General features: G+C 39.7%; 1 protein-coding gene across 1 annotated transcript in view; it reads left to right on the forward strand.

Moving 5' to 3' along the window:
* Nucleotides 1-11,907, forward strand: part of LOC124622822 (transient receptor potential cation channel protein painless-like) — a 130,684-nt gene extending 118,777 nt beyond the window's left edge. Inside the window, exon 4 of the mRNA XM_047148617.1 lies at nt 9,133-11,907. Within this exon, the coding sequence (XP_047004573.1) occupies nt 9,133-11,589 (2,457 nt within the window). The 3' untranslated portion in view covers nt 11,590-11,907. The remainder of the gene's footprint in view (nt 1-9,132) is intronic.
* Nucleotides 11,908-14,448: the final 2,541 nt, after the last annotated feature.

Consider the following 14,448-nt stretch of genomic DNA (forward strand, 5'->3'; position numbering starts at 1 on the left):
TGCTAACAGCTGTTCTGGTTTCAAATTCTGGAATATTTACTTGATCTCCATTTGTGAAGGAATTACGGAAGTCTGTATTTAGTAACTCTGCATTAGTGGCACCATCATCGGTAACATTTCCATCGCTATCGCGCAGTGACGGTATTGATTGTTTTTTGCCATTGGTGTACTTCACATACGACCAGAATCTCTTTGGGTTTTCTACCATATTTTGAGACAATGTTTCATTGTGGAAACTATTAAAAGCATCTCGCATTGACCCCCCACACTAAATTTTGAGCTTCCATGAAACTTAGCCAGTCTTGTGGATTTTGTGTTCTTCTGAATTTGGTGTGCTTTTTTCATTGCTTCTACAACAGTGTTCTGATGTTTTTGTGTACCATGGTGGATCAGTCCCATCTCTTGTAGTAGTGGGTGCTGTGCAGGATTGTGTGACAGGACATGCCTTGGTCAGCACTTTCACGTGACATGAATGTGTCATCTCTTGTGGATTGGAGTGTTGCAGATGCTGTTGGTAGGAGAGGACCAATTGACTTCATAGGTGGTTGTTGGTTGGAGACAGCATAAAGAAGGTAGGGAGCAAGCTGTGGTGGAAGACATAGCAGTCGGCTGTAACGTGATGTGGTGGAGGCTAATCGTGCTTCCTCATCTGCCTGAGAATGTGATATTTCAGCTACATAAAAAAGCTATTGGGTTTTTGAAGTCACAACTATGTTGCTGGTGGTGGCAATAGTTGACAGGAAGACTGTTAGCCAGCCTGTCTCCAAGAGAAGTTGTGACATTGGTGCAAAGTCCACTGTGTTTGGCAAGTGAAAAGTATGGATAAATTTTGTAGTGATGGGTGTAGTCATAGAATCCAATGCCATGTGTGTTGCTTCTATAGAGAGATGATTGTCAAATAGTTTTATTGCTACTTCTTCAGGCTGAAAATCTCTGGTAACATCTATGATGATATCTGCTGCTTGTGCCAGCAGAGAGCTAGTGGCAGGCACATCGCCTGAGGTGTTACTTTGTTGGAGATGGCTCACATTGTCCAAGTGAAGAATTCATGCTGGCTCTAGTCTGTTGACAGACACTGTTATTATCTTGCCATTTAAGTCTACACCAAACATGTGGCTATGCCATTGCAGCTCATTAAATGGTCCATTATAAGGTGGCTGCAGTACTGGCCATACAGTAGCATCTCAAATCATTACACAGTCATAGTCAGTGAGCCCTTTATGAAGGAAAAGTGTCTGTACCATATGTGCTGATGGAGGAGGTACACTTGAGTTTCATGTATGTGTTTTGACCAGTGGGTCAGATGAGCCGGGAGTGAGTACATGCAGCACAAATTCTGCTGGCAATGTCAGTGTCTCCCCATCTAGAATCTCTGCTAGTGCTTTTAAATCATTCTTGTGTGCCATGCAGACTCTCTGGAGTGGCCGTGTGAGGGTCTTCATCCATTCACCCCTGTGGCACACAGGTGTTGTTTTTATTGTTCAGCTCCATTGTTCCATGAGGCCATGGAACAATGGCAAGTGACTCTGCACAAGTTGTATAATGTGTTAATTTCTGGGATTGGTCTGCAATCAAACATGAGGTTAGTTAATGCATCCTCAAGCAATGTAACAATTGTCTAATCGCATTCCTGTTCTCCCACAACTTTGTTGAAGTCACGAATGAGGGAGATGGTGCTGACTCTCGACAGGAAATCCATGAATGTGTGTGTATGTATATTGATGCTATCTCCCTCATGGAGGTGGTGAACATCCGTAGCATACTATGCGATCAGATAAATGTGATGAAATTCTCTTGGGTTGACCATAAAGACGAGTGTTGGATGGCATCCACCAGAGGTTTGTGATATGTGTAAGTAATAACATGAAGAACATGAAGAGTCCCAGTATTCACATGAAAACAGCATAAGACCTCATAAACCATGAGTAGTTCATAGGCAAAAGCCAACTATTTTGTCTTTAAGGCTGTAAGCTTTCTGAAGAAAAATTGTAGAGGTTGTATGTCACCTGCTGCTTCCTGCAGGAGGATGTGCCTATGGCTGCATTGCTTGCATCCATTATAATTGTAAGCTGTGAAGCCATTACTGGGTGCACCAGAGCAACCACATCTTCCAAGCACTCCTTCAAATGTGCAACTGTTGCTTGCATTTCTGGTGTCCATTATACAATGAAGAGCCTAAAAAAAAACTGGTACATCGGCCTAATATCACGTAGAGTCCCCGCGAGCACGCAGAAGTGCCGCAACACGATGTGGCATGGACTTGACTAATGTTTGAAGTAGTGCTGGAGGGAACTGATAACATGAATCCTGCAGAGTTGTCCATAAATCCGTAAGAGTACAAGGTGATGGAGATCTCTTCTGATCAGCGTATTGCAACCTTTCCCAGATACACTCAATAATGTTCATGTCTGGGGACTTTGGTGTCTAGCGGAAATGTTTGAACTCAGATGTGTGTTCCTGGAGCCACACTGTAGCAATTCTGGACTTATTGGGTGTCACATTGTCCTGTTGGAACTGCCCAAGTCCATAGGAATGCACAATGGACATTAATGGATGCAGGTGATCAGCCAGGATGCTTACATATGTGTCACATGTCAGAGTTGTATCTAGACATATCAGGGGCCCCATATCACTCCAACTGCACATAACCCACACCATTACAGAGCCTCCATCAGTTTGAACAGTCCCCTGTTGACATGCAGGATCCATGGATTCATGAGATTGTCTCCATACCCATACACTTCCATCCACTCGATACAATTTGAAATGAGACCAGGCAACATGTTTCCAGTCATCAACAGTCCATCGTCAGTGCTGACAGGCCCAGGAAATATGTAAAGCTTTGTGTTGTGCAGTCATCAAGGGAGACTAGTGGGCCTTCAGCTCAGAAAGCCCATACCGACCATGTTTGATTGAATGGTTCACACGCTGACACTTTTTGATAGCCCAGTATTAAAATTTGCAGCAATTTGTGGAAAGATTGCACGTCTGTCATGTTGAATGATTCTCTTGGGTCATCATTGGTCCCATTCTTGCAGGATCTTTTTCTGGCCCCAATGGTGTCTGTCTGAGATTTGATGTTTTAGCAGATTTCTGATATTCACAGCACACTCATGAAATGGTCACATGGAAAAATCACCACTTCATTGCTACCTCAGAGATGTTGTGTCCCATCACTCATGTGCCAACTGTAACACCACGTTCAAACTCACATAAATCTTGATAACCTGCCATTGCAGTAGCAGTAATCAATCCAGGAACGGTGCCAGACACTTGCTGTCTTTTTTACACATTGCTGACTGCAGTGCTGTATTCTGCCTGTTTACATATCGCTGTATTTGAATACGCATGCCTGTACCAATTTCTTTGGTGCTTCAGTGTGGTTTAGTATTGCCATGCATATGAGGGCATTCACCAGTGGTGCTTGAACCTGTGCAGCACGTGGGAAATGTCATGTATAAAGTTAAGGATTCCCAAGAATTACCGAAGGTTGGGATATGTGGGATGAGGTGGCAGCTGTTGAACTAGTTGAGTGCAGTCTATAGTGAGCTTCACCCTTCCACATTGAGTATATATCCAAGAAACATGACTAATTTTTATGTAATTGTGATTTATCTTTGTTTATGGTCATCCCTGTGTCATAGAGGCCAGTGAGGAAGCATTATAGGTGACCTTTGTGGTTCCGATGACCATGGGAAAAAATTAGAATGTCATCTAAACATGCAAAACAGCAGGTCAGTTTAAACAATACCCCACTACATTCTTGAGGCCATATGGCATCACCAGAAACTCAAATAAGCCAAATGGCATAATGATGGCCATTTTAGCAACAAGATCTTGCTGCATCAATCATGAAAAAACAGTTGCCCCTTCAGTGTATGGGTAAAGTCCCATATGTTTGGTATAGGGTAACTGTCATAAATCATGTATGAGTTAAGTGTTCTGTAATCTTGACATAGTGAAATAGAACCATCTGTCTTTGCTACTAATTTAATGGGAGATGCCCACATGTTGTCTGATGGTTGTACAATGCCCATGTGCAACACATCATTCACTGTCACCTTATCTCCCTGCAGGAAGGTGAGGGTAAGGCAGCATGCTTTGTGCTGAAAGGTGAGCCTGTTGTTGTATTTATGTGGTGTATCATAGCATTTTTAAATACACACTGATGGGTTCAGAGTGTTTTTGGGAAGATGCGAGAGATGCTGTGATATGCGCTTTACTGATATGAGAGAACTGTTTGTGTAGTGTTGAGGTGGTGCAGTATCTCCAGATGTGACAAAAGGGTGTGGACATCTGACAGAGATGCAGCTGCATCGTTCACAGTTGCTGTGACTTGTGTTTGTTGTGGTTGTAGCAGGTCGGACTGCATGTCCTTCTCAGCATGTTACAGAGGGGTGTTGTTGGATGCTGGAGGTGAGGCTGCGTCTTTTGCAGCCACTGTGGCTGCACGGCATCCTTGGCTGTATCATTTGCAGCCACCATGACATATGTTAGGTCCCTTAGCTGCTCACATGTGTGTGAGAGGGTGAGCAACACCTACTGTATTTCCTGGTGTAATCTGTCAATGTCATAATATAGGTAATGAGAGTCATCCCAGGTCAAGAAGAGCCTGGACAGCAGAGAAAGCATATGCTGTCTTGACTCATTCGAGTAGTACTGGAGTTAAGTTGTTGGCCTTTGTGTGGTCAGATGTGAACAGACATGGATGTTGTCTCAGAGCCTACCTCAGATTCAAGATGAAGAGCCTGGCGATGAAATGTTGCATTGAATGATGAAATAGAGTGGTCTGGTCAAGGTCAAGGGAGAGATAGAAGATTCTAAGGAATTGGAAGCCCAGGATTAGTTCTGTATGATGGCGACATAGAACGTCCAATGACGATATAACTCGTCCTTGAGTTGTGCAGTATGTTCTACTTTGGATGCACATGGATCTTGGCATTATTTTCCATGTGGAGTTGCACACCCAGAGCCTTGTAGCAATGTTTGAGTATGTCTTGTGTTGTGGTACTGTACATACTTCTGAGCCTGTGTCGATCAGAAGGGCTGTATTGGTGGATGCATCCCAGATGCATATGTGGCTTCCAGGATTTGGTTGTCATTGAGGGGGAGAGGTGATTTGTCAATTCTGGATGGGCTGGAGTGCCTACAATGGCTTGTGCTTGAAGTTTTGGGTGTGAGCAGGCTATTAACATTTGAGAGGAGCATTGCCGAAACGCTGATTGTGCCAACAGTGGGGAGGCAACAAAGTGGCAGAATCAGATGATCCAGTGTTGTTAGTTGGTAGTGTTCTATTGTGCCCACTCCAAGCGCCATCAGTTGGGCAGGGTGCTATGACATCATCTTTGCTTATTGCCAGACAGTGTCAGCTTCATTCATATGTGCTGGCCGGTCGGACAGGAAGATGAAGTAGGCTTGTTCATTCAGATGCACTGCCTGTGTTCCATAACTAAAAAACTCTCTCTGCAAGAGACAATTTCCTGCCCAACAAATCGTTTTTGTGGGGAATCATTGTCAGATGCAGATGCTGATGCAGTTTCACAATTCATAGTATCAAGATGGTCGGGTCTGTCATCAGGATGTGATCCACTAGTGACTGTAGGTGGTGCCACATCTGAGAGGTTGTGCCATCTGGTAAATGTTTCTTTGTACATCACTTGCCGCACTTATTTCTCCGATGCACAAAAAATTCTTGCAAGAGTGCTGCCTTCATTATGTTGTATTTGTTGCTGGCAGGCAGGACAAATATAAGATCACTGAATAACACTGTGTGCTCAGCGAGATGGCATATTAGCTAGCAAATTTTGAGTTACTGTCCACAGTTTCTAACTTTGTAAAATACACTCCATCATTGTGAAACACAAAGTTAACCAATCATTTCTTAACAGAGGGATTTGAGGTTGCTTTTCTACTCGTCATTGTGTGATATAGTCCACCAGTTCCAGCTTTGTGAGGCCCAGATAGTAAGGCACTATTGTGACATCTGTTGGTAGTCATGGCATAGTTGTCAGATCAATCATTGTAGTACTATTGTTCCTTGGTGACCAGAGTGGTCTTTTTGAAAGTTTGTTATCATAGTATGGCAGACACAGTAGGCATGCAAGTTGCAGTAGGTACAGCATGCGCAGTCAAAATGTTGTGTGTCCTCACAAAGACTAAATTTGTCATTTTGCTGCACAAGGCATCAGTGTTGTGCTAGGCTCATATGTTACAGCAGGTACAGGATGCACAGTCAAAATGTTATTTGTCATCGCAAACGGTAAATTTGTATTTTCACTGATACTGCATTGGTGTTGCACAGTAAATGTGAGTATGGAGCAGTTGTACTGAAAGTCTGTGTACATGTTGCAGTAGGTGCAGATGGTGTAAAATCAGACTGTAGGTTATGAGGGATCACTAAAATTTACAGCATTAAGTTTGGAGCACCATTTCATTGTTAAAGGTGACATTGCACTCACTGTGTTCTGCACAACAATGTTGGCACTCACATCCTGTTTTAATCTGCATGCACACCATTTGTTATTGCAATTACTGTGGGTAATCATACCATTAATACCTGATATAACTGAAGTCGTTAAACCTCATAAAGTGGCCAGTGGGCATGAAGTATCTGTTGGTTGCATTGTTGGCACTAAAAAAAAAATCACTTTGATGTGGAATATCATTGTAATCATAATGCTTTCACAGTTGGGGTCACCAGTGTGGGCAGTTTTGGCTGTAGCATAGACAAGGAATGACCCATCGATAGACAGAGATGTAGAATCTCAAGATATAGCCTTTTTTTTACACAGTATGATGCACAAACATCTTACAGTCACAATCGCTTGGTCCAAACTAACTGTTTTGAGTACAGGCACTTCACTCCATGCTGCCATAACTGGTCAGTGATAGTCTGTCATATGATGTCCATACAAGTACCTTTATCCACATTGAATCTAGCTCACCAGTTCCTTGTCTCCACAGTAACCTACCATCCTCGCCATACCCATTGTTCCCAGCCTACTAAGTACAAATCTGCTCCCTAAACTACTGTTTAAATTTTCTTTACCTCCAACTTCCAGAGCCATAATTTTAAAATGTTACCTCATTAGCCACTCCTCCAATTATTTATCAGAATATTTGGACTATAGACAGATGATAGTTGTATGCGTAAAGAAATAGAAATGAGTTGTTTGAAGTTTGAGATAAGAACAGCAGGTGCTCTGTAAAAGAGGAGGAGCAGTAACACTTTTTTTCTCCTAATACATAAATATGTGGAAAATAATTTAGAAATAATTCCTGTCATTATCATTAAGAGTAGACAGCACTAATCACAATTTGTTGTTAGTTTACTTTACAGAAGTTCGCTGCAGTGACAGATGTTGCCTGTTAATGTGTAAGTTAGCCTACTCCACATTCCTTCACGTATGCTGTTGTTCATTATGAGATTTGCAGGACCTGGTGTAGAGTAAATGAATGTATTCTTCCTTTATCACAAAAGATGAAGAGGGAAAGATGGAATGTCTTCACAAATATCTGATTAGCTTTAATTTTTTTTTCCTGATAGAATGCAGGGCATAATTTGACAGTGAATCTTCAATAGAAACAAAAGTAACACTTAATGTGCTTCAAGGAAGTGTAATACAACCGTAAATGCATTCAGTTTACATAAATGGTGTGTCAAATAATCTCCACAGCACTGATAATGCTGTAATCTACAGGAAAATATCACCACTTTATGCACCATCTTAGTTTTCTCCAATTGTTTTAATGTATAGCATTTCTCTTAAAATGTGGATAAAAATACTGTCCATAACATGAGAAATAATCTGGTAGCATCCACATAGAAAATAAATGATATACTTTTCTACTAAAAAGTGATAAAAAATGGGACAAATATGTAAAACCATAAGTAGACAAGGTAAATGAAAAACTTACATTTGGTGGTAGTATTCAGAGGAGTACAGAGCATAAGTAAAGGAAATTATATACAAGAGGGGCAGAGTGGCAAATTCAAGAGTATTTCCCCAGCATTCAAAGCCCTTCATTGAATAGGTATGGCAGCAGACATTAAATTAATTCAGATGCCGTGCTAATATTTTTAGAGATTAGTAAGATCATGCAAAAATTTAATACAGATGCCCAGGAAACATAAATGGGAACCTTCAACGAACAGCAGTATGAAAAGGATAGGCTTCTACTCACCACAGGAGTGGCATTGAGTGGCAGGCAGGCCCAGTGCAAAAGGCTGCTATTAGACTAAGTCCTTCATCATATGAAGACAACAATATATACACACATTCAAACAAGCCATTTATGTCTCTGGGTACCAATGCCCAATTGTGACCATTTGATTTAATCTTTAAAAGAGTGTAGATATAGTTCTTGTGAAGTCCTGTTGGGTAAATTTTAGTGACTGCTGCATGTATCCATTCATCTTCAGTGCACTCTTGTGCCTTCCCTCACCCCATTCATCCCACAGCCCTTGTCCATTGGCACCTTCTCTCCACCAAATGCTAAATGCTGCTTCTATACAATTAATAGAGTTTATCATCCAGCATACATTTGTATTCCATTCTGGATTTTCAATATTATTATTATTATTATTACTATTATTATTTTAAATTTTCCCATATAAAGCTAATCATTCAACACCATGATACTTTCCAGTGATCTCTACTGTAGCCACAGACAGGTTTTACTGCATATAAAACTAAAGATTACGTTTATGAACATTAATATATTAATATTCCTCACATAAATATATCTGTAGTATTGTACAAATAGTGAAATGTGTTTATTTCATTGAAAACTCTGTGTGTGTGTAAGTGTGCGTGCATGCGTGTGTGTGTGTGTGTGTGTGTGTGTGTGTGTGTGTGTGTGCGTGCGCCCACGTGTGAGTGTATTCCTAAGGGACCTAACTGCTGATGTCATCGGTTCCTAGACTCACACACTACTTAAACTAACTTATTCTAAAAACAACACACACACCCATGAGGGAGGACTCAAGCTTCTGGCGGGAGGGACCGTGCAATCCATGACATAGCATCTCCAACAGCACAGTGAAAACTCAGTTCTCTGTTATTTATTCATACTTTCATAGCAGCATGTCTATGTAACACTAATTGTCTCTGCTCTTTCTGGTTCTTGCAGAAAAATTTGACAGTGTTGGCAACAATGTTGGACACTGGAAGATTTGATGTTGATGTACCAGCACTAAGAGACAAGGAGACAGCTCGTGATCTCATCAAACGATGCTTTCCAGATCTAGTGCTACCAGCTGCTGGAAGTGTCCAAAAGACTGAGGATACCACAATTTCATTGTTTCGCCTTCTCTACAATCGTGAAGTTGATGGTTTCATACAGAAACTTGATGCAGCTCTTGAGAAAGACCCTGTTCTTTCAACAGAAGAAAAAGAAAAGTTCCTAAATTCAGATGATGGCATGTGGACACTTCTACAATATGCATGCAACTTTGGCATGACTGAGGTAGTGCAGAAGCTCCTGCTGGAAGGTGCTGATCCTAATGCCACTTCCAGGTCACGCAGGGCTCAACTTCCGTCTATTGCAGCTGCTGCAAGTGGCTATATTGACATCTTGCATTTACTACTGAAGCGTAAAGGAACACTCTTAGCACCACGGAATGGTGGTGACAATGCTCTGCATGCTGTACTAAAAGATTTGCATTGGAACCCAGAGAACTCAGATCGTCATGGTTGCTTTGATCTGCTTATGCAGTACATAGAGAAAAACTATGGAATCATTGACATTAATGCCCCTGATAACAATGGTGATACACCATTGCATCTTGCTGCCTATTCTGGTGATGAACACTACATCCTCTCACTGCTAAGAGCAGGTGCTTACATAGGCACAGAGAATAAGTTTGGTGAACCACCTATTGCCAATATCTCAGCTGCTATTCTTGAACATTACTTGGATGAGTGTGTTACAAGCAATGGAGAGTTTCCACGAGTTGATAAGTATGAGATACAGTTTGATTATCAGTTTCTTGTACCACCTGCTGACCAGGTGGATGTTGATGTAGATCAGGATTCAACATATTCAGACTGTGAGCGACCAATGCATAGTGCCAACACTTCTGGCCACATTTCTCCTGTTCCTGAATCAAATCCATTGTTGTACATCAGCAGATCAAAGGATCTGAGGCATTTGCTGAAGCACCCAATCTTCACTAGTTTCCTAACATTAAAATGGTATTCAATTCGCCCCATGTTTTATGTAAATCTTTTCTTCTATTTTCTTTTTGTTATGCTAATGACAGTTTACATTTTGGTATTCTATGATTATTCTGATGAAGCATCAGAAAATACATCTGATGGTCCAATTCCTGCACCCACTACCTCTAATGCTATTGTAAATAGCAGTAATAAAGTTCAGAAGGCTGAAGCACAAGACAATAACATAGATGAATCACAATCACCTGTAATTATATCCATTATACTATCAGTACTTCTCATTGTGCTGATAGTCAGGGAACTCTTTCAATTTGTTATGTGGCCCAAAAGATACATATGCAACTGGGAAAATTATTTAGAAATACTGCTCATAATCTTCAGTAGTATGGTTTTGTTTGGTAATGTACAAGACATGAATCTGAGGCCCCATTTATCAGCCTTGACCATTTTACTTTCTTGGGCAGAATTAGTTCTCCTGATAGGACGGCACCCTAGCTTATCCACAAACATTGAAATGCTGAAGACAGTATCATGGAACTTCCTACAGTTTTTAGCATGGTATTCATTTTTGATCTTGGCTTTTGCTCTAAGTTTCTTCACTTTGTTTAAGAGCAGCCAAGAAGATGACAACTTTTTTCTCAATCCTGGTTCATCATTTTTCAAAACTGTTGTTATGGTAACAGGGGAGTTTGATGCTTCAGATATTCCTTTTGTTCTCTTCCCCGGAACCAGTCATCTTGTATTCATCTTGTTTGTGTTTTTGGTAGCAATTGTATTGTTCAATTTGCTCAATGGTCTTGCAGTCAGTGACACACAATCTATAAAAGACAATGCTGAACTTGTAGGTTATGTCTCACGTGTGAAGCTTATATCCTACACAGAGAGCATGCTCTTGGGCCACCCACTTTGGTGCCAGACACCAAGAAAGTGTTGCTGCTGCTGCAACTGTTGTTGCTTACCAGCTTTCTGCACTAGACCCTTCAGGTTTACCCAGATACCATGGTTGATGCAGATGGTAAGGCTGTTCTCTGGTGTGTTGACTGAAAAGAAGATACGAGTACTCCCAAATCAAGAATGCAGAATTTTATTGCAGCAGCATGACCAGACCAAAATTAATGAGAGCACTACAAACTGTTTGGGGAACTGTGCTGCATATAAGCTAGAGGAAGAAATAATTAAGTCTGCAAAGAACCTCTTACTGCAGAAGGGCCACCAGTCAGAGATGGAAATATTTAAGGAAATGATTAGAAAGTGTCAAAACGTAATGCTGTATTGTGAGCAAATGGAAGAATATCGTATAAAAGTTGAGGAACTTGAATTTAAGCTCAGGAATGTGGAAAATGCTGCTCTCAGAGCTGAGAGAAATACAGATAAAATTTTAGAAGTACTTAACAAGATGAACAGCAAATAAACCATCAAACCAGCTTGTAAAAATTTAGCTCAGTATTTACTCGTATGATCTGTATCATGTTTTCATTCAAAACAATAATTATGTAATCATCATGAACAATATGTTATCTACTGCAATTAATTGGAAATATATTCCATTTATTGTTAATCATTTAAAATTTTGTATGCTGGAATGCATTTATGCAAGTGATTGAACTTTTTCAACAGCAAATGGAAAAAGACTGTTTATAATAAGATTGTATGTACACATGATCTATTGGATAAAAGTTTGTAAACATGTAACTTATTATGACAATTAAAGTTTTATTTTACATTCTTACATTTTGTAATTCTATGCTGATGATTTACAACTGACAAATTCAAGTATTAATTGTACATTCCTGTTATGCCAACATTCATAGCTGAGACAGTGAAAACTAGACTCACTGTAGTTACTTACCCTGAATGAAACAGACTGTATTCAAAATTTATAATGTCTGTCATTGTGTTTCAACAAAAAATATCAGCTGCACTCCAGTATATTATGGTTTATTTATTTATTTACTTGTGGTAATGAACACATATTATGGGGTATATTTTAAATTTACTTTATTTGCTTAAATTGTCAGTATTACCAGAAATATTGTTAGAAACAAATTATATCATTTAAAGTCCCTCATACCTCACTGAATGATGCATGCATCAATACATAAGCTAACTCCACATTCCATAGAGTATAAGCACAATTTCTATTGAAATAATTAGAGTGAGTTGGATGGGGACATTAAATTCAACATCCACCTTAGTGCTTTTTAACAGGAGTAGCCCATATGCTGGTGCTGGTTTTTCACCCTCTCCCTTCTCTCATCATCTCTAACATGAATGTGACACTACATTACACACACCCATTACAGCGACCTACACTTAACAGATACACTTACACACACATAGCTCTCATACCTCAAGAAGAAAAAGTGCCTGAGGTCATGTAGGATAATAAAAACTTCCAATTAAGCGGCTGAACATGTCCTTTGGGTCTCCCAGCCATTCATGTTATACAACTTTATTAGGTCTACAAATTTGCTTCAGCTGTTTTTTCTCAAGGTTTGAAGCTTTATTGTGAAAAACTTATAGAAGATTTATGATTCAAAGTACTGACCATCATTGGCCACTACTTTCTCCCACCTTTCTTCCCATGGCGGAAGACCTGGGTATCTTCTGAGAAGATCCATGAATTGATCCATTTTGCCCTTGTTCATATGACTGAAAGTGCTGGTCAGCCAGGCTGCATGCAGTTGATCAAAAAAGGTGGTAGCTAAAGGGAGCAATGTCTGGAGAATATGGTGGGTGGGGTAAAATTTCCCATTCCAACATTTCCAAGAATGTTTTGATGAGTATTGTGACATGAGGTTGAGCGTTGCCATGCTGCAAAATCACCTTTCATGTCTATTACTGCATTGTGGCCATTTGTCTTTTAGTGTTCAGCTCAACTGCTTTTGATAATCATCTACTGTTATTATTTCCATTAGTTTCAGTAGCTTTGAAAACCTCCTCTCTTCCACCGCCATGCTGGTCTTTGACACCAGACTCACCATTCTTGAAGCACTGAAACTATTCTCTGTGTGTGCTTTCACCAATAGGTGACTCACCTCCTCATAATAGGTCTTACCCAGAATTTTAATCCTATGTATAAAGTGCGCCAACTGGAAATAATATTTTTTTGCACCATTCCATTGTTGTTTCATAATTATGAGTATGCTTATTCTTAATTGTTGCTTCAGCTAGCAAAGGGATTAACTGTGTTGTGAAACAGTACTATAAAATAAACATTGAAGGTGAGAAAAAATGTGTGTTCCATGCAAGAAAGTGTCCCAGATTAGGAACTAGCAGCACAATTTGACAATAAGGCAAATGTGTACAAGATAATTAGTAATCAAATAAGCTGTTGGCTGGGACCTGATGAAACTGCATTGCTTAATTCTTCAAGTGAGCCATTACACCTGTCTGTGGCAACAGAGTGAATGTTTATTTCATATTATTTAACTAAACAGTGCTGTAGCTCATATTGTGTAAGTTTATTTTATAGTTGTTTAATTAAACTGCGATTTTGCTCATATATATTTACCTTGGTAACATAAAGACCACTATTCTTTACATGAGAACAAAGTATGTCATGCACCCACTCATGTTTTGAGAAACGGCATGCCTGCTCAAGCGTGAAGAGCATCAGCTGCAGATTTCTCAATGTTAAAAGAGAAAATTAAAACTTCCCACAAATGAAGAGAATTGGGTTTATAAGTGGACATACTCAATCAAGATTAACTTTCATGCAATTGCAAACTGCCTCATGTTTTAATGGCATTATGTTTACAACTACCTAAGCCTAATGTATAATCCTTGCAGTGTACCACCTGCTACTGCCATTTATTGCAAAATGATGGAAGCAGAGTTGTAAGCGTAACACTTTATTAGGGTGAGTCAGTTTACAGTCTATGTATATATGATTTATTTCTGTGTATGACTACATCTTGACCATTACTTGATAGTCTTTGATACTGCTCAAGTTAGTAATGGATAATACTTAAATTTAACAACAATTGTAAACATTTTTGTTTCAGTTGTTATACATGCTACTAGCTTTTAATTACAAGTCTGTGTACAGAACAGGAGGAGATATCCGGAAAAAATGGTTTAAAATTAGATGTAAAACCCACTTTCCTACCTCTCAGACTTTAATGTAATGCATTTTTGGGCAAGTTGTGAAATACTTGTGTGGTTATACTTTAACACAGTATTGTGCCACTTACAGCTTCAGTAATGAGAAATGAAGGCCATCTTTTCTTCTAGTGTTGTGACTTTAAATTTTTTTATTTTTTTATTT

This window comes from Schistocerca americana, chromosome 1, assembly GCF_021461395.2.
Source record: "Schistocerca americana isolate TAMUIC-IGC-003095 chromosome 1, iqSchAmer2.1, whole genome shotgun sequence".
Classification (NCBI taxonomy): domain Eukaryota; kingdom Metazoa; phylum Arthropoda; class Insecta; order Orthoptera; family Acrididae; genus Schistocerca; species Schistocerca americana.